Here is a 21,348-nt window from a genome sequence, read left to right as displayed (position 1 = left end):
TTCCGAGACATGAACCATCGGACTGGCCCGCTACCCCGTACGAGTCAGTTGACGTGGTACCGCTAGTGACTAACGAAGAGCTTATCGTAGCCGCAAGAAAACTTAAGCTCAATAAGGCGCCAGGCCCGGATGGTATTCCAAACCTGGCCCTTAAACACGCCATTCTTGCCAATCCAGATATGTTCTGCCTCCAGAGATGCATGGACGAAGGAAACTTCCCAGATCGATGGAAACGGCAGAAATTGGTGCTATTACCGAAGCCTGGCAAACAGCCGGGGGATCCTTCGGCATACAGACCAATTTGCCTATTCGACACAGCTGGGAAGCTGCTAGAAAGGGTCATTCTGAAAAGATTGTCGGCTTATACAGAGTGTGCTGGTGGCTTATCCAGCAACCAGTATGGCTCCCGTAAGGGCCGTTCTACCATCGAAGCAATTCGAGCGGTAACGGATACGGCCAAGATAGCGAGAGGTTTAAACAGAAGAGGTATTAGGTACTGCGCGTTGATTACACTTGATGTAAAAAACGCGTTTAACAATGCTAGCTGGGCAGCAATTGCTGACTCCCTGCACCGATTAAGAGTTCAGGATTACCTGTGCAGGATACTGAAAAGTTATTTTCAGAGCAGGGTGCTGTTATACGACACGGATGCTGGTCGAAAGTCGATCGTAGTGTCTGCGGGTGTTCCACAGGGATCGATCCTCGGACGGTTCTGAGGAATATTATGTACGACGGAGTATTACGCTTAAGTCTCCCGGCCGGTGTGAAAATTGAAGGCCTCGCGGATGACGTAATGCTAGAGGTAACAGGAGACACTCTCGACGAAGTCAGACTGAAGGCTTCATACGCGATTGGCAGAGTGGAGGAATGGCTCAATACGAGACGGTTGACCCTTGCACACCATAATACGGAAGTCGTGGTGGTGCATAACCGCCACGGGTTGCAGCAGGCGAGGATAAGAGTAGGGACCTGCACAGTTAACTCCGTGAGGTCTCTCAAGCATCTGGGCGTGATTATCGACGATAAGGTCAATTTTACGAGCCACGTCGATTGTGCATGTCAGCGGGCTTCATTGGCGATAAAATCTTTATCACGAATGAAGTCCAACAGATCGGCGGTGCATAGTCAAGTGCGTAGGCTCAAGCTGCGTAGCATTGTCTATCATCCGTTATGGCGTGCCGGCATGGGCCGTAGCACTAAAAGCCGAGTACAATGTAAAGAAATTGATCAGAGTACACCGGCTGATGTGCCTACGTGTCGCGAGCGCATATCGCACCATATCATATGAGGCGGTGTGCGATATAGCTGGATTGATGTCGATTGACATACTCCTAGAGCTGGGCCGTATTTATGGTGGTGGGGGTGGGGGATGGGCGGTGGGGCCGTGGTTCTCTGGGCCCCCACAAATCTTATGTACCAAAACCAACCTTTTTTGTACATTTTGGGGCCCTCACATACCGTGGCCCTCTTCCGGCTAAATCCGGCTCTGGTGCAAGTGCGACGTGTCAAGAGAGCAGCTTCGTTGCTTAAATGGCAAAGAGCATGGAACATCGCAGTCAAAGGTCGTTGGACCCACAGACTAATTCCGGATATGTCCAACTGGATTGATGGTGTTGTCTGAACATGGTTGCTTTTAAAAAATCTTACACAGGTTTGGCTCCGCAGATTCTGCGGAGTGTCCTGAATGTGTAGGTGAGGTAGAATCAGCAGAGCATGTGATGTTCGCATGCCCGCGATTCGAGGTAGAACGCAATGCCATGCTGCTTATTAGTGGTGTGGATACAACCCCGGACAACCTCGTCGAGAGGATGTGCCGGGAGGAAGCTATATGGAATGCGGTGAACACAGCATCTCAACAGATTATGTCGAAACTGCAGCGGTGGTGGCGTCTTGAACAAAACCAACGAGTGCAGTAAGGGCACCTGTGATGCAGTGAACACTTTGCTCACCCGGACAACCAATATGTCGCGGGTGGGCTGCGGGGACCCCAGTATGTAGATATAGAGGTCATTGCGGTTCATGCGCGGTAGTTGTTATCGGGGTGCTCGTCTCCAACGTGAGATTATGTTACGGACCGCTAGGTTACTATCATAGCTTGCGATCGACGGGTGGTGAGGTAGCTACCCTTGAAGTCGATGTTGTGTGTATTAACGTCAAGTGCGTTAGCATAGGCGTGAGCGTTCTCAATAGTCCCCCCTGATGTATTGCTTAATTGCGGGCCGGGGGTACGGACTGGCGAAAGGGTTTTGGTTTTAGTGGGTCGGGTAAGAGTTACATGACATACCCATCCCCACACTGACAGAGTTACCTCCTCAGGTGTCTGGTTGCAGATTTCCGTTTACCCTTGCTCAAGAAAAAAAAAGTTAACTGCGAGCGCGAGGTTTCTAAGCCAAGTATTTTTAAGCGAGTATTTTTTTTTTAAAGTGTGCATATGACCTCTAGCTTTCCAACATAATCCTTAAAGATGCATGGCATTGCTGAAAGGATTGTCAAGAGAAACCTTTCGATATTGTGATAGCTGAGTACAACGTATCGTATGCCTGTAATAGCAGACATTTTGAAGGCATTTCTTTCTGCAGATTTCTCTGGTACTATTTCCCGAAAACTTTGAATTTCCAATAATCTTGACAATCCGAAAAAAAAAATCCATAATTCTTGAAATTCGAAAAAAGCTCGGTAAACCCTGAAATTTCAAGGGAAGGTAACTAAAATGTAAAAAGACAGGAACACCGTCTTCGACCAGAGGTCGTACAGACTGAGCACTTAACACTTATCATGAGACAACGGACAGGACACATACTACCCACTGGACTTTTGGAGACTTGTGGACTTGAGACTTGTGGAGAATTTTTCGATCACAAAAAGTTTCCTCCTTACCGGCGGGAATCGAACCCATACTTCTTTGCACCTGCGTCTAGACGATTGACGTCGCTAAACGCCCGGCATGAAGCTCACAATAACTTGAAACTATTTCTAATAGATATGTAAAACTCGAAAGTCTTATGTATCTAAAGCTCTTATGTTTTTTACGTATCAAAGTTATTGGGAATCCCATGACATTTCTAGATTTTTATGCCAGAGCTGTTCTGCCGTCATACGCATATTTGTCCCATGTTTGCTGGGATTTCCTATATACATGGGACAGTTATGCGTATAACGGCAGTGTCTAGTCGTGACTAGAGGCCTTGATAAGAGAAACGCGAATAGGAAATGTATCTCTGCCAACACTGCAGGCAATCTTGTTCATCAAAGAACAACACATGAAAAGGAAGAAATGATTTATCCAGGTAAAATTTTACATATCGCTATTTAATGTGTTCGCATCACATGACAATCGAATCCAACAAATAAAACAATTGCATTTCATAATCTATCATTGATTTGCGAAACAAATTAAAAATGCATTTAAAATTGGTTCATTCATAAATGGTGTTAAATCGAATTTAGCCGTTTTCAGTATTTGAGCCGATGTTTTGGCTGCTTGACAGGTCTCTTGCTCGATTGGCTGCTGTTTTTTGACGGTTCGATTGGCGGCACATGTCAATCCGCGTTTCTCTTATCAAGGCCTCTAGTCGTGACCATCACCAGATGATCAGATATGAAAACAAAAACCACCACGCTTTTAAATGATGTTCTTTACTGACAATCACTGCAAGCGCATCGTGACATGTAGAAGCTGACACGTGAGTACCTTCGGTAAGCGTGACACCCAGATTGACAACCACAAGCTGAGAGCCATAAAGAGCATCAGGTCGGTCAGCTGTCAAAAGTGCAGGTGAGCACCGTTATTGATTGATTTTGTTGTCGTTTGATTGGACTGACGTCGTTTTTAATTGATAAATTGGATAAATCAATAGTTAAATTAAGGGTTCATTCACAAATTACATAACGCTAAAATGGACCTGGGGCTGAAAGCCCCACCCACCCTCTCGTAACGTATTTTGTATGGGAGGGTTCTGAAATTTGTATGGGCCGAATTTGTGAATGGCTCTAACTAAGTTTTTACCAATTTGATCCAGACTATCTTTTGAAAAGGCTAAATTTTTTATTGATTTTTTCAAATGGATACAATCAAAAACGACGCATCCTACAAAACAATGTTATATGGGTGACTATCGCAAAATCAGTCAAAGTTTCTAATAAAGATATCGGAAACAATTCAAATTGAGCCCTACACTGAAAAAAATCAGTTTCAACAGTTTCAAAAATTAAAACTCGATTTGCGAAAAAACGCTTTTTTTGATTTGTATGAAATTGTGTCTCAAGATAGGTGATTATGTTCCCTACCAACCGTCCATACATCGCAAGCTGGACACTTTGAAGGAAAAAAAGTTTTTCTAACAAAAACTTTTTCTTGTCGAAATTATTTTCTGTGTATTTTTATCCGTTGCGATTAGTTACGAGTCGTAACTTACGACCTAAATATTGTACTCTGCTTGACTGTACAGGAATATTTAAATATATGTATGTATATGTTAAATCCACTGGCACTCCTTGACACTGAGAAAAAAAATCAATTACGACAAGAAAAATTTTTTGTTAGAAAAACTTTTTTCCCTTAAAAGTGTCAAGCTTGCGATGTATGGACGGTTGGTAGGGAACATAATCACCTATCTTGAGACACAATTTCATACAAATCAAAAAAGCGTTTTTTCGCAAATCGAGTTTTAATTTTGAAACTGTTGAAACTGATTTTTTCAGTGTAGGGCTCAATTTGGATTGTTTCCGATGTCTTTATTAGAAACTTTGACTGATTTTGCGATAGTCACCCATACAACATTTTTTGTAGGATGCGTCGTTTTTAATTGTATCCATTTGAAAAATCAATAAAAAAATTTGGCCTTTTCAAAAGATAGTCTGGATCAAATTTGGAAAAACTATGTATGTACTTTTCTTTTAATAGCACCTCTTAAAATATTGCACAAAAAGTCAATATAAACAATAAGAACACTGAAATGTTCGCAAAAATTCTATTTTGGCTTCATGTATTTTTATCACAGCAAAAATCCATCAATTCCGCTAAGTGGATTATTCCCTTGCTGTCGAGCGTTGATTTCGAACCAAACACCGCATAGGTCAAGTGATCAGGACTGCCAGATGATTTTTTCGTAAATCTGTGTTGGCATGTGTAAAAAATCTGTATTGTCTGTATTTGAGGGGAAAATAGTTTTTTTTCTAAATTATGCAAAATAGCGATTCCAATAATAAATTGTAATGTGATGTACTTAGACAACATTTTCATTGAGTTTTTTTTTTAAACCAGCACTGAGCGAACTGGACTATCGAAATTCATAACTGGCGCCTTATGAATCTTCGACTGATTATTCCACCAACAGAGCTTCTTATACGCAGTTAGCTTCCAGAGTAATCAAGCGTCGATGGGCGTGTGGTCTACATACCGGCCTCCCGACCCCGACGTCCATGGTTCGAACCCAGTCTGCCGCACTTCACTTTTTTTCAAATTAAAATCATCATTCATAAGGCAACATATTGAAATTCATACCGATTCCTTGTGGCAAATTTTCATAAGGCGTTTGATTGAAAAACATACGTCCATTTTCCTCAGTGAGGTAAATAACATTAGAAATCCCAGAAATCCGGCGGGATCTCTTATGCAGCCCGATACAATCATGTTGAAGCATCACTTCACTTAAATTTTCTCTGTTGTTATTGAAAGCTAAATCTTTTCCGAAATTCATGTCGTCTTTTCAATTCTGCAGCTCAATTATACCTCAGCAAATATATTATCATGATTCCACAAGCGATGTTTCTCGAATCTTTTTTTGCCAATGCCAATACGCAAGAATTACTATATTATGCATGCCCAATAAACTAATGCTCATGACCCAGATAGGAATCTTAACTGTGAGTGCATCGCTTTTACCAGTAAAGGTGAGATTGTTTTCTATTGGTTGGTTACTTTTACTGATTGTTATGATTTAATCCGTCATCATAAATCGCCCTTCGACATTGTTTAATCACTCGGAAAATTATGAACAGTTTGTTAATCACATGGATGTTCGTAAATAAAATCTACTTAATACTAATGGCCCATTAGTAGTATTCGTTCCATGAAAAGATATTTTAGTTACAAGATAAAGATTGTACAAGATAAAGACAGCGACGACAGCGACAATCTTGATCTTGTAACTAAAATATATTTTGTTCCATCGTACAAAAATCTAGAAATGAATGCCATACCAATTATTGTTAAGATTTTTTTTTTAGAAGCTTAGAATGTTTAATTAGATCTCGCATGTGATTTTATAGGTACAACAACATTCAAGATAACAAAAAATCTGTACAAATCTGTACTCGATTTGAAAAATCTGTATAAAATCTGTAATCTGTATCAAGTCTGTATTGACGTTTAAAAATCTGTGAAATACAGATAAATCTGTATATATGGCAGCCCTGCAAGTGATCATCACGATAGTCAAGATCACGGTATACAGAAAACAAGGTAGGCTCGTTAGAAAAATGACACTTCGAATGTGACGCATATTTTATCGCCACATGTTGGAGTACAAAAGTAAGCATGCTGCGACCGTAGAGCATCGTCTCGGTCCAGCTTGTGCGAAGATAGCAGTGACGTCACATGTTTACATTCAAACTGAATGTTTACATACGTGATGAGCCTGCCTTGTTTTTTGTATGCCGTGGTCAAGATGACATGGATATGACAACCACAACATCAGGAAAGTTTTCCTATCATAAGGCTATCTGACGTTTATCATCTTTCTCTTGCACGCGCACAGCCGGGATAGGCTTCGGAAGCGTTTCCGTATGAAAACAAATCCTATCCTTCCCGTGAGCGTGCAAGAGAAAGATGATAAAACTTCAGATAGCCTTATGCATGCTGGTGATCACAGGCAGAAGAAGTGAAGACATGGTGAGTGACCAAGCGCTAGTTGCTAAAATGTCACTTTCATGGTGATCGTTACACCAAGCATGTGAGATCCACATTGAGCATCACAATTGAGTACTTGACACATGACCTGGATTTTGTTATTGTCACGCTTTGCGTGACTTGTACGGTGACACTTTGCAGCACTGGTAATAAACCTGCAGTCATCGGCCGGCTGATAAACCACGAAAGATTACAGCGGACTGGACAAATAAGACAAGTTAGGTTTGGCAGAAAACCCGCTTAGTCTGCTTAGCTGTGGTGATTAATTAAACACTATATACTGAATCAAACAAGTAACAGAATACAGTTCATTGTAGTTTTAATTCTTAAAAAAAAAACAAAGGCTTCAGTTGTTGAATTCGATCTATAACATTAGACTTTATGTGGATGTCTCAGTTATTTCCAGCTCTGTCGGTTTTGGCGTAAAAAGGATGAAATTTTTGTCATCCAGTGGGTCGTCATCGTCTTGCAATCCGGCAGTCTCACTTTTTTGCGATAGCAAAATGATCGCATGTTCGTCCGGCAGTGCCATTACTTCCGGCGCATACACAAACGGGATAGACGTTTTCTTCAGATGTTGGCCTCCTGTTGGGAATAATAACAATTAGCCACGAAAGTTTCTCCAAGAAATTTGAGGATCAAGCATACCCTTGAGGTAACACGATTCATCAAAGTGCAGACTGCACACTTTCGAGTTCTTTGTTGGCATTCTGGTCAGCCTTAAATTGTCGTACCATTTCCAGAACCGGCCCTCGGTTTCCGCCGGAAAACAGTGCAGTTTGATTCCAGTTGTGGCTCGCGTGCGACATCCTGGAACGCAGCACATTCGATTGCTCTTGCCCGGGAGTTTTGCGTTGATCCTTTTGTTGTTAGTGTATGTGTGATCCTCCGAGGGAGGTTCCTGCTTTACGACGCGTTTCGGGACAAGTTTCCTGGAAGGCACTGCATTCGGTTTCAAGTAGTGCGACACAACTGGGAAAAGAATAATTTAAGAGGGCTTTACATAGGGGTAATGACGGCTTTGGCAGGTTTTGTTCTTTTATTGGCAGGGGGGTTTTTTATGACTGATTATGCTTAAATTTGGCCCAAACATTCTTTGCATATCAAAGAATATTCTGGCCAAATTTCACAAAATTCGGTCGACAAAAACCCCCCTGCCAATAATAGAACAAAACCTGCCAAAGCCGTCTGTTCCCCTATGTAAGGATGGAAATATTAGGATGAAAACATAATTGAAGTGAGAAACTCGATGTACCGATATCTGATAAATTGATGCAAATCAACTACCTTTCCGATAATCTTTGTGCTTAAAGTGCAGGTTGCAAATCTTCAAGTCGTTGGTCGTTGTGCCTTCCTCAATTCCCAAAGCCTTAATCCACGCATTTAGCACGCTTTTCTTTGTGGGAAAGCCCATCAAACTGCCCCGTGTTTTTGTGAAACATCCATCCACACAGCATATCCCTCCAAATTTCAACTTTTTGCAGTGAACAGGACCCTCTACCGATGGAACCGCCGTCTCTCGGAGTTTCTCTCGACAGTCTGTGAGAAAAAAAAAAAATCGTATTCTTTTATTAGTGAGCCGATCCAATAAACGATTTTACTCTGTACTTACTTACGAAAAAATCAGTCTGCTTGAAGTGCACACTGCAGATCCGTTCCGTTCGATTACCGGAGAGCTGGAATAGCCGACACCACTTGGCGTAGGAACTGTGGCCTGTCGATGGAACGCTGTAGAAATCTTTGGCAGTCGCGGGTCCGCAATAGTTTTCACAAGCCGGAACAACGCACTTAATAAGTGTCTTGCTTGGCTTCATTGTTTCAGTTTTATGTTCACAGATTTTAACAAATTGAACAGCCGCTTATTCAAGCCATAAACTGAAAAACAAAAATATTTTATACGCAAAATCAATCCAAATCTCCATCAAAATATAGTTTTTAATGTTTCTCGTGTAACATTGAAAAAGATGCTCTCGGATTTTATTCATATATGGAATAGTGATTCTTAAATACATCGAAATGTGGCAAGCTTCATAGAGGGAAATAAATTTAAAAATATTTTATGGTCTGTATATACCTTAAAGTCAATTCCAGAACTTCAAATAGAAATCAGATCAAGCATTTTCGAATAAACCTCTCAATGTTAATGTTTACGGTTTAGTTTAATAATAGGTCTTCTTCATATGTTACGCCAGAATTGTCAAAATCCGGGAATCTGGCGCGCTGCGTAACGAGCGTCACTGAAGCGTTTCATCGTTATCGGCGCAGAAACTGGTCATCGTCCATCGGCAGATTCAAAACAAACCTCGCCTGGCTCGTCTTCGATTGGTTACGTACCTACCTACCGACTAGCAGCTTCAGCAGTGGAAGTACCGAAGATACGGAAGATAATGTTACACATTTATAAAGCAAAGAAAACTATCAAATCGATCAGTAAATTAAAACTTGCCTCAGTGATCTGTTTCGTGAGAGTCCCCGTTCGATTCTGCTGTACTAAACGAGGTATTTCCCATTTACTCTTCGAAGTGGTATTCAGATCGCAAATTTCAAATTTCCTTTCACAGTTCTAGATTCTGCCTATCAACCGGCACGAGTGGAAGCCAACAACCGGGTGAACGTTTTTGGCGCCAAACGTGCACCTTCAAACAGAGAGAATGACCGGAAGTTCAGTTTATTGCTTCCGCCGCCGAACGTGACGGGTGAGCTCCACTTGGGACACGCACTGACCTGCTCCATTCAGGACGTGCTGGTGCGATGGAAGGAGAAGCAGGGCTTTGTCGGTCTGTGGATTCCAGGGATGGACCATGCTGGCATTGCCACGCAGGTGGTGGTGGAGAAAAAGGTTCGGAAGGAACGCAGCCTGGGGAGACATGACTTGGGTAGGGAGGCGTTCTTGGCGGAAATTTGGAAGTGGAAGCAGGAGAAAGGTTTGAGCATTGCGGAAGATTTGAAAAGGATGGGAACGAGGATGGATTGGGACAGACAGTATTTTACCATGGACGAGCGGCAGACGGAGGCAGTTGGAGAAGCGTTTCAGAGGCTATTTGAAAAGGGGTTGATCTATCGGGAGAAGTCGCTGGTGAATTGGTCGTGTTCGTTGGAGTCGGCGATATCGGACATAGAAGTGGAGAATGTGGAGATCAGTGGCCCGACACTGGTGGACGTTCCCGGGTATGAACGAAAGATTACGTTTGGAGAAATGGTTGACATTGCGTATAAGGTTCAGGGGTCGTTCGAAGAGATTGTGGTTTCGACGACGCGACCGGAGACCATGTTGGGGGATGTTGCTGTAGCCGTTAATCCGAATGATGGCCGTTATGAGCATCTGAGAAACAAGAGAAACATGCTGTGGCATCCGGTGAGGAAAGACGAGATTCCGCTGATATTTGATGAAAGTGTGGATCCTGAATTTGGAACTGGAGCGGTAAAGATCACTCCGGCACATGATCGATACGACTTTGAAATGGCAAAGAAACATCGTCTCCAATCGGTTGAAGTAATTGATAGCAGAGGAATGATCCTGGAAGACTTTGGTCCTTTCTCAAAACTACCACGGTACGAAGCGCGATCGAAAGTTATGGATTACTTAGCCCGGAATTCTTTGCTCAGAGGAACCAAACCGCACTCTATGATTCTTCCTGTGTGTTCTCGATCGAAAGACATTGTTGAGTTTCTGTTACGGCCGCAATGGTTTATTCGTTGCGGAGATATGGCCCGACGGGCATTAGAGGCTGTCCAAAGTGGACAACTGAAAATAGTTCCTAACCACTTCGAGAAGGATTGGTTCCGATGGCTGGAAAACTGCCATGACTGGTGCATTTCAAGACAGCTCTGGTGGGGCCATCGGATACCTGCTTATGAGGTGAGGTCCGCTTCGGCATCGAGTTGGATTGCTGCAAAATCCGAAAAAGAAGCCGAATTGAAAGCCAAGTCCATTCTTAAGACCGATGATTTTGAAATCGTTCAAGATCCGGATGTTCTGGACACCTGGTTTTCTTCGTCGCTGCTCCCGTTCTCTGCGTTGGGATGGCCACGGGACTCGGCAGATGTCAAACGTTATTACCCACTAGATTTGATGGAAACCGGTCACGATATTCTGTTCTTCTGGGTGGCAAGAATGGTAATGTTGGGACAGGAATTAACGGGACAGTTGCCGTTCGGGAAGATTCTTCTGCACGGGATTATTTGCGATGAGAGTGGTAGAAAAATGTCCAAAAGTCTAGGAAATGTGATAAAGCCGGAACAGGTGATAGAAGGGACGTCCCTTGATAAGCTAAACCAAGAACTGGAAGCTTCACATAGGCAGGGTATTCTATCCGCTTCTGAGTTGAAGAAATCTGTCTCCACGCAGAAGAAGATGTTTCCCAATGGGATTCCGGAGTGTGGGACGGATGCATTGCGATTCACACTCTGTTCCAGCAACATGAAGAATCACTTCATCAACTTTAATGTTCAAGACTGTCACACAAACAAACTGTTCTTCAACAAAATTTGGCAAGCGACTCGTTACACCTTAGGAAGCGCTGAGAAATTCAACCCAAGTGGTATAAAGTTGAACAAAGATTCTCTAACGGAAATAGACCGATGGATTCTTAGCCGACTTGCAAATACAATCGTATCCTTTGAACATGCCTTGGAAGCTTATAATTTCCACCTAGCCACAGCAGCACTCAAAACCTTCTTCTACAGCAATTTCTGCGACGTCTACTTAGAAACAACCAAAGTCCTCATGAACGACCAACACACTTCCGTCGCCACCAACCACTGTCTAGTCCTGCAGCATTGCCTTTCGCTTGGATTATACCACCTGGAGGTGTTCACCCCGTTCCTAGCAGCCGAGCTGCGACCTCACCTTCCGCCACCGGATTTGAACTTCCAGCCCACCGACTGGATCGACCCCAGCTTGGAATCCACTGTGGATCAGCTACTACAGATATGCCAAAGCGTTCGCCAGGCGAAAAGTGAATCCCCCACCCCGATCGCCCGCAAACACGATCCGGTTCTCCACATCCTAGCCAAATCGGACCCACTCGCTGCGCTGCTTCAAAGGCACGCGGACAACATTCGGCAGCTAACGCTCAGCTCCGGGGTGGTACTGCATCGGAACGAAGCCGATTTCAATTCCGAAACCTTCGCAACGAAATCCACCGCCAGTCACGTTTGTTCCTTCGGAATTGTCACGAATTCTGCGTTGCCTGCTGCACCGGGAGCTGGAGGTGGAAACAGCAAAAAACTAGTCAAGCTGGAGACCGAGTTGGAACGACTGTTGGGTACGGTGAACAACGAGGGTTATAGAAAATCTGCGAGTGAGACGGTTCAGACGAAACATGCTGAGAGGGTAATAACAAACACATTTGAACAGTTGTTGAATGCATTTTAACACTTTTTTTTTGATTTCCAGATCAAACAACTTCGAATACAAATCGAAGATATGCGACGAATTGTGATTTAAAGTGTAGGGTAAGTGCAAATATTAGATTACCAGCCATGTTGACCATCGTGGTACGCTCTTACCACTTTACCGAACCAAAGTCGTGTGCTTATTTTCAAAAACAATTCGAAATGCATCCTTTTTGGTCGGTTTATCTAAGGGGCTAACTAAAGTCTGAAGTCTTTTTAAATGGAGCAGCCAAACTGCAGGATCTCCAAAAACTAAATGCCCTGTTCAACGTCATTGTTGAATGGCGGTATTTTTAGAAGAAGAAGGCCGACATTGCCCAGTGCTTCCGCTGCCAGTAGTACGGCCACGGAATGAGGAACTGTAACCTGCGAGGAAAGTGCGTAAAATGCGGTGAACGCCATCAGACATCGGAGTGCGCTCTACCTGCAAAGGACGACGCTAATGCCAATGAGGACCGTTCTCAAATCCGCTGTGCCAACTGCAGCCAAAACCATACAGCAAACTACAAGGGCTATCCGACTCGGCTCAAGCATCTACAGGATTTGACTACCAAGAAGAGGACGAGACAGTCCCCTAGGAATAACTCTGCAAAGGTTCGGACCGTACCTTTACCTACCTGTAGGATGCAATGTGGCGACCTGAGTAATCTGCTAGGCAGCATAACAAACTCGAATCCTACGTATTCGCAAGTTGTCCAGGAAAACCCTCACCCTGTGCCTTGCTAGTGAGCTCTTCGCCAAACTTTCGGATTGCCAATCGAAGGCAATACAATTCCTCACCCTTAGCAAGCTTATCATAAAATACGTTTATAATGGCCAATCTTAGCTCATTCAATGTAGTGAATTGGAACTGCCGTTCCATCCGGAACAAGGCTGTGGAATTTTTCCACTTCCTCGAAGCCCACGAAATCGACATCGCTGTAGTTACTGAAACCTGGCTGCAGCTGAAAAAAAAAATTGCCACGAAAATTACACCATTGTGAGAGCGGATCGAAACTCGCGGAACGCCACCCGTGGGAAGGAGTGGAGATTCTAGTGAGGAACGGAATTCCTTACTCTAAACTGGCAACTTATACACGAGCAATTGAAACCATCGGGATCACGGTCAAGGCAGATCCAACACCAGTGAACATGATCGCTGTGTACTACCCCGGCTCTAATAACAGGGCAACACTCTGCCAGTTTAGACGAGATATACGCCAGCTTAGCAACATCGATGGACCCTACTTTCTGGTAGGAGATATGAACGCGCGACACAGGATGTGGAACTGCACCAGATCCAACAAAGCAGGACGAATTTTGCAGCAAGAGTACGAGTCCACGGACTTCTACATTCACGCTCCTGATACTCCCACCCACTTCAATCTTGGATCTGATTATTTCAAACAACTTAGTACAGATGTCAAAACCGAAATCGCATGTCGAACTGTCGTCAGACCATCTGCCTGTAATTTTCACCATCGATGCTGACATTCAAGTAACACCGACTGGAAAGTTCATCAGCTGCTTCGACAAGGCGAACTGGAGTATCTTTGCTTGGAAAATTGATCAGGAAACTGATCTCACTGCAACGACCTGGGTCGTCCACATAAAATCGACAATGCAATCAACAAAATCACTGAGGTCGTTAGGGCAGCTGAGCAGGCTGCTGTTCCTACGCGTAGAATCTTTCTAAAGAAGAAGGACATCCCGGATGAGTTGAAGCTGCTGATTCGGCTGAGAAACGTGCCGGGAAGACATTTCATTCGGAGTCGGGACCCGCTGATTGGTGCGGTGGTCAACCATCTAAACAATGTCATCACAGCTGAAGCGTACCTCTACCGACGGGGCGACGGTACCCGTCAGCTGGCACTGGATTTCGGCTTAACCAAATTAAAACACCTTTTCGTTGCGGTTAGAGATGTTGTAAATTAATCGATTACTTCGATTAATTGATTAATCGTTGTAATAATCGATTAATTTTGAATCGATCATTACCTAACGATTAATCGATTTAATAATCGAGAGAGATCGAGAGTAATCGATTTGTTACTAATCGATTAATCAGGATTTTACGACATCATAAGGATGTCGCAAATTAATTGATTACTTCGATTAATCGATTCATCGTTGTAATAATCGATTAATGTTGAATCGATCAATCGATTCAATAATCGACAGGAATCGAGAGTAATCGATTAGTTACTAATCGATTAATCGGGATTTTACGACATCTCTAGTTGCGGTGGTTTGAATCAGACTCTTTATTAACTTAACATTTAACTTATACAGCTAACCTGTTATGTTGTCAATTTGCTCTCTCTCTTTAATTAATTACTCTCTCATGCATAACGGTTCATTTAGGACCTTGCCAAGTGCTGTATTTTGCTTAAAAAGCAAAAGTAAGCAGACTTAAGGCTCAAGACTCCATCACAATGTTTTGAAAAATAATGACTGTATCGCTTGTTTGTAATAGTGAGGCAATTGGTACGAAAAAGTGCAGCAGCGATAAATAAATTTTGTTTACAACTGGGGTGGGTGGAAATGGGGTGTTAAAAATATGCCAGCTGATGCATAATGTTGCCAGACTTGACGAAATTTTTATTTTATATCATAACACATGTTTACGGTGTATCAAATATATGGGTTTTTACCGGTTAAAATTTGTGTATACACCACTTGGAATGTAACAGAAGCTTACATAACATGTTTAAATATTTATTCTTGGTTTATTTTCCAATAAATGTATCTGGCAACGGTCAAGAGATAATTATTTTCTTGTGTATGCACACCTTTGTATGCGTGTTGGCGTGGACGTGGCTGGCGTATACGTTATATTGTTCGGATTTAATGAAGTTGCCTCGCCGAGATTTTGTTCTCACCATTTCCTTATTGCGCTAGTAAATTTGAGCCTTCCGCATTTTATTGCATTTACAATACGGTCGTCAAATTTGTCTCTCACTTCGATTTTTGGAAAGCAGTTTTCGACAGTTTTTGGACGTGAAGTGAATTAATCGGTAGTCAAGATTGAATAAAAAGGTGAAACTCAGTTAGTGAATATGTTTTAGGAGTGATTAAATCAAAGAAACAGTGGGAAAAGATCAAGTGAAAAATCAAGTGCGTGTGTATGTGTTTGCTCCGAACGTTCGGAGTTAGTATGCGTTCGATAAAAAAGCGAATGTCGGCCTAGGAAAAAAGCAGTTTTAGGCGTTTTTCCAGCAATTCCTCAGTAATTGCTAGTTTGAATAAATGAAAAATTAATATGAAAATGTAATGAATCTGCAATGATGGAGGTAAGTCGGCAAAAAGCTCCAAAATATTGAATTTAGAAACTTTATTACTCTTAGTGCGGATTCGAATAAAATCATCGTCATCATCGGATTGATTACGGTTTATAGAGCCTTAAACAAACAAAACCGTGTTGCTGGGCGTAAAACTATTTTCTAGTGCGGTTCGGTGGCAAGGTAAACCGACTCCGCATAAAAGATTGTGACGAATCCCCCTGAAGGAATTTAAGTAGTTGGGGTCGGCACACAGCAATAAGTACAGACCATCACTACAATAATTTTGGGTAGATACTGAAGAACCTAGATAACGGCAGCAACACATTTCGGAAGTTGACGCGCAACCTTCGGAACAGTCCCCCGCTAAATGTCAACGGTTATCTCGTAGTGAGCCCATCACAGAAAGCTGAAGCATTCGCAATGGCGTTTGCTACTGCCTACAACAATGGAGAGCCGGGCGATCCTGGATCTTGCGGCTGATCATGTTCGTATAGCAAGCCCTCTTGTTCCAAATGCTGCTCTGGTAAAACCGAAAGAGGTGAAGTCGATCATCCGCACGTTGAAAATAGGAAATCTCCCGGGCAGGACGGGATTAGAAACTTCTATGAATGAACGCAGAGCTCGGTTAAAATAACGTGTGGTTTATTCAGAGTTTAGTTTGAGAATGTTGTGAGGGCGTTGTTCGCCGCCCAATCCGCATCGGCATACCCAATTATCGAAGGAGAATTGTTGCGTTGGAACGTCAGTACAGTGTTGGCACTTCCTTTGAGGTAGCGGACGACTCTCTTTAAACTTTGCCAGTGAGCGTCCGTGGGGTTTTGTTGATAGCGACCCAGATACCCAACTGGCAAACAGATGTCCGGGCGAACGCTGAGCATAATATACATTAAGTTGCTTAACAGCTCCCGGTAGGGTTCTCTTGTAGGTTTCCCCTCTCGTTGTAGTTGCAGTCCTTTTTCCATGGGTGACTTCGTGGGATTACAATCGGCCAATCCGAAATTATTCACGACCTTTTCCACGTGCGCCTGCTACGAAAGCTGGAGAGTTCCTTTATGCTGGTCGTACGCGATCTTCATTCCCAGGAAATGACGTGCTTCTCCACAATCGGTCATACAGAAAACAGTCGAAAGTTGCTTCTTCAACCGGCCGATGGACTCCAATTTCCTCCCCGCGATTAGTAAATCGTCGACATATAGCACGATGTACAGCTCATCATCTTCATCGCAACGGATATACAGACAATAGTCGTGACGTGACCGACGGAAACCCAGCTTGATTAGTTGACTGTTGAATTTTTCATTCCAGCAACGCGGTGATTGCTTCAACCCATACAAGGATTTTAGCAGCTTGCATGTCATGTTTGGTGGAGCCTGCACGCCTTCGGGGAGTTCCATGTAAATATCCTCCTTGAGATTTCCATGTAGGAACTTACCGGGGAGCCTGCGCTCCCGTTCGCTGCGCCTCAACGTCGCTTGTCCATCGGACTCGAGTTGTTCTCTTTGCGAAGGGAGCGCCCCGGTTTGATTCATCTCAAAAACGTCCTCGCCATCAGTAACCGGAGAACTAGCTTGTAATAGGGATGCGTCATCCGGCAGCTGCTCAACATCTTGAACGGGAGTGCCCTCGCGACGCAATGGGTGTTCATCTATCGGATTCGCCTCTTGAATTCCTTCCTCTTCATGCTTATGTGGTAAAACGACTAATGGAAGCTTTTCATGCTCTTCGCGGTTCACTTCATACGGGAAACATGTTTCATGAAACTTGACATCACGTGCGATGATGATTCGTCTTGACTTCCTGTCCCACAAACGGCAACCGTTGGGAGCATAACCAACCATTACAACTTCGACACCCTTCGCATCCAATTTCTTCCTGTGTTGGCCGGATATCCATGCAAATGCCTTGCAACCAAAAACACAAATTTTTCCACACTTGGCCTCTCCTTGTACCAGCATTCAGCCGGGGTTAGACTTCTCGACAAAGCGACGGTAGGGCTTCGGTTTACCAGATACACAGCAGTAAGGACAGCTTCTGACCACATGGTTTTAGGGATATGCGAATCGATCAGCATCGTGCGGACCTTCTCAACTATGGTTCGGTTGAACCTCTCAGCGACGCCGTTTTGCTGCGGCGTATATGCAACGGTCGGTTCGACCTGGATCCCTTTCTGCAAATAGAACTGCTTCTGGCTATTTGATAGATACTCACGACCTTGATCAATTGTCATCTTAGATATCTTCATGTTGAACTTGGCCGTCACCATCGCCTCGTACTCGCGGAATCGATCAAACACCTCCGACTTCCTCTTCATTAGGAACAGCATTGCAAAATGAGTATGGTCGTCTATGAAGGAAACGAAATACTTCGATCCTTCCCACGCCGTTGGTTCGATTGGCCCGCACACATCGGAATGGATTCTTTCCAGTGGCCTTGAGGATCTTGGACGGGTGCCATTGAAGGGGTCACGACAAAGTTTACCCTGGACGCAGGCGTCGCAGAATTCAAGCTTGTCTGCTTTGAAATCAACGCCATCAACGAGGTTGTTACTTACGATTGCTTTCATTCCTTGTTGGCTAAGGTGTCCCAGCCTCCGGTGCCACAAAGTGGTCGCTTCAGTTTGACACAAATTTGCCGAAACCACTGGAATGCCCACCTCAATTTCGTATAGGTTACCTTTGAGCTTCGCAGTAGCAATGATCTCGTCGCCCTTCTTCAGAATCGCTACGGAGTCATTGAAAATCACCACAACGCCGGCCTTCAGCAGTTTCTTCTCTGACATTAGATTGTCTCGCAGTTCAGGAACATAGAGAACATCCTTTATTGTCAACGGCGTATTCTTGTTGCTGCTTCCGACGATGGTGCCGGTAAATTTGGCCACCAGTACTTCTCCGTCTTTGGCTACTTGAATCTCAACGGGTTGCTTCAACTTGCGAGTTTCCGAAAATACTTGCATTTCATTCACGATGTGGTCGCTGGCACCCGAGTCGAGCTTGAACACAACCTTTCCGCTTCGTAATCCTTCGTTCTTGCGGCTTGCGACGAAACTTACATTTCGTTGCTCACGTTGATCTACCGAATTAGCTTCTCCGCCTTTTTGTCGACAGTTCTTTTTCAAATGTCCACGTTTGCTACATTTGTGACACTTGCCTTGAAACTTCATTGGCTTCCGGGACTTGTCTCCGAAGAACGCTGCCAACTTTACTTCACCTGAGTCTTCGTGACGTTCGGAACGTTTGAGCTCTTCCGCTAACAAGCGCTGGTTCACAACTTCCAAACTCAGCTCTTCCTCAGGAATATTCTCAAGGGCGGTCACTAAAGGGTCATACATATCCGGAAGGGTTTGAAACAGGGAGATGACCAGGTCAGCCTCTTCGATCTTCGCTCCGACGGTCTTGTCGGATCAAGTCTTCAAAAACCAGCAAATGCGCTCTCATCGAATCGCCATCCCGTAGCTTCAAACGATTGAGTTGCTTCCTCACCAGATTTTGAGTACTTATCGACCGCTTCGCAAAAGTGTTTTCAAGCGCCTTCCACATCTCCTTGGCCGTTTTCTTCTCACATACGATCGCCAGACACTCGTTTGCAAGGAAACTGACGATGTACGACTTGGCCTTCCGGTCCGATTCTTCAAACTTCGTCTTCTCATCGACAGCTTCCGGAGCATCATCAGTTAACGTATTCAAAACGCCGACGGAGTCCAAAAACATTTTGACACGGAAACTCCAGTGCTGGAATCCTGCACCACCGTTGAATTGTGGGATACCACACACAGCTTCTCTCGTAGAGGTGCCCATAACCTTCTATGAATGAACGCAGAGCTCGGTTAAAATAACGTGTGGTTTATTCAGAGTTTAGTTTGAGAATGATAAGAAAAATACAAATGTCAAAGAGCCAAGATTGCTACGATGGAATGGTATGATTGCCTCACACCAGTAGGTTGCTACGATGTCAGAAACACCTGCCTCAAATACCTCCCAAGAAAAGGGCTGGTTGTTTTGCTCAAAATACCTATTCAATGCGTGCCTAGTCTTAGGTTACTTTCCAACCGGATGGAAGCAAGCCAATGTAAAAGCCATCCCGAAGGCTAATAAAGATATCACCAACCCCGGTAACTACCGACCGATAAGTCTCCCGAGCAGCCTAAGTAAAGTTTTCGAAAAAATTATCCTCGCCCGGTTAAACCGACACCTGGAGACAGAGGAAGTTATTCCACCCCAGCAGTTTGGCTTCAAAACGGGACACCAACTGGCTCACATAAAGTAGAAGGTGTAGCGCGGATTCTTAACGGGTAAATCGACTGATATGGTTCTCCTCTTGTTGAAAAGGCGTACGACTCCGTATGGCAGGACGCCGTGGTGTACAAGCTCTTCCGATCTAATCTGCAGCTTTACCTGGTTAAGATTGTCCAATCATTCCTGTCAAATCGGACCTTCACGGTGGCAGTAAATGGGGAAAAGTCCAATGAGCACAACATTCCCTTTGGAGTCCAATTCTCTACAACGTTCTCACTTCTGATATAATCATGATTGACGGTTTGTCTTATGCATTCTTTGCGGATGACACTGCGTTCTTGGCGTCGGATGAAGATCCACAAATCGTTGTTACCCACCTTCAAGCGGCAATGAACAATCTCGGGGAATTTCAACAGAAGTGGCGCATCGAGCTGAATGCTGGGAAAACCAAGTCCATATTGATAAGAAAATTATTTTGAGCTTTTTAGTGGAATGTCTTCACTTGTCATAAGACGAGTTTATACCATCCCATTGAATTCCACCACTTAATTGTATCTTGACAGATACGTATTTCGACCTCAACAGTAAGGCCGTCTTCAGTGTCTCGTACTTGACTCGACTCAAGTCAAGTCGAGTCAAGTACGAGACACTGAAGACGGCCTTACTGTTGAGGTCGAAATACGTATCTGTCAAGATACAATTAAGTGGTGGAATTCAATGGGATGGTATAAACTCGTCTTATGACAAGGCAAGTCCATATTTTTCACCAAGAAGCGCGCCGCTCGATCACAATCAATGGGCAACCAACTTTGTGGAACGACGAAGTCAAGTATCTGGGAGCTAAAGTTTGACAAACATATGGATAAGTTCGACAAACAGTGCTGTTTAAAAGCACTGTACTCTCTGCTGAATCGCTGGTCAAAGCTACACATCAAAAACAAATTACTGGTGGTCAAGTGCATCATCCGGCGTATACTGGCCTATGCATCGGCAATCTGGCAACTGCGCAAAATCTCACCGCAAACCACTCCAGGTGAAACAGAACAAACTGCTCAATATTGCTGCTGTGATATTATTAGCTTTAAAACAATTTGAGATCTAGGGTTTTTTTTGCACAACTATCCCTAAAAAGCTTATTGTAGCTAGTGAAATCCTGTTGTATACCACTAATGCCTTTTGCTAAGAAATTGAACTGCTCTCAATTGAAAGGTATTCATCAAAATCCAGTGGACAGTTTGGAGAAACGCTATCGAACGGACTTGAACACCGCCAAAAACACCAACGACCTAACGTCAAAAATAATTCGCGAGGCAACAAGTGCTCAAGATGTCGTTATTTCCGTTAGTTGAAAAACATCATTGATGGCTAGCTTTTCTTACAAAAAGATGTTAGAATGGGAGATTGAAACTACTGAACAATTTCAAACCTACAGCGTCTCCAAAAGGCTAGTTATTGGTTAATGGATGGAACGTTTTCAACCGTACCAATTCCGGAAGCCGTTGGAGAAACTCCAGAGCAGAATGGCACGGTAGAAAGGATGAATAGA

General features: G+C 43.7%; 3 protein-coding genes across 3 annotated transcripts in view; 2 read left to right on the top strand and 1 right to left on the bottom strand.

Annotated features, from left to right (window-relative positions):
• The window catches only part of LOC134210718 (probable tRNA (uracil-O(2)-)-methyltransferase), a 28,839-nt gene extending 19,686 nt beyond the window's left edge, over positions 1-9,153 (top strand). Inside the window, exon 3 of the mRNA XM_062686956.1 lies at positions 9,103-9,153. Coding sequence (XP_062542940.1) covers positions 9,103-9,104 — 2 coding nt within the window. The 3' untranslated portion in view covers positions 9,105-9,153. The remainder of the gene's footprint in view (positions 1-9,102) is intronic.
• Positions 7,213-8,851, bottom strand: LOC134215006 (uncharacterized). The gene is made up of 4 exons (XM_062694271.1): positions 8,523-8,851; positions 8,198-8,449; positions 7,559-7,882; positions 7,213-7,495 (listed from the first exon to the last, which is right to left on the bottom strand). The coding sequence occupies exons 1-4, from the start codon at positions 8,722-8,724 to the stop codon at positions 7,290-7,292; spliced, it is 984 nt and encodes a 327-aa protein (XP_062550255.1). The 5' UTR covers positions 8,725-8,851; the 3' UTR covers positions 7,213-7,289.
• A 24-nt stretch (positions 9,154-9,177) lies between the features above and the next one.
• LOC134210716 (valine--tRNA ligase) lies at positions 9,178-12,495 on the top strand. Its single transcript, XM_062686950.1, has 3 exons — positions 9,178-9,409; positions 9,472-12,245; positions 12,309-12,495. Exons 1-3 carry the CDS (start codon positions 9,298-9,300, stop codon positions 12,357-12,359), a joined length of 2,937 nt encoding a protein of 978 aa, XP_062542934.1. The 5' UTR covers positions 9,178-9,297; the 3' UTR covers positions 12,360-12,495.
• The last annotated feature ends 8,853 nt before the right edge of the window (positions 12,496-21,348 follow it).

The sequence above is a fragment of the Armigeres subalbatus genome, chromosome 2 (assembly GCF_024139115.2).
Source record: "Armigeres subalbatus isolate Guangzhou_Male chromosome 2, GZ_Asu_2, whole genome shotgun sequence".
Classification (NCBI taxonomy): Eukaryota; Metazoa; Arthropoda; class Insecta; order Diptera; family Culicidae; genus Armigeres; species Armigeres subalbatus.
Note: the sequence above shows the minus strand (reverse complement) of the source record. Positions and strands in the feature narration are given on the sequence as shown.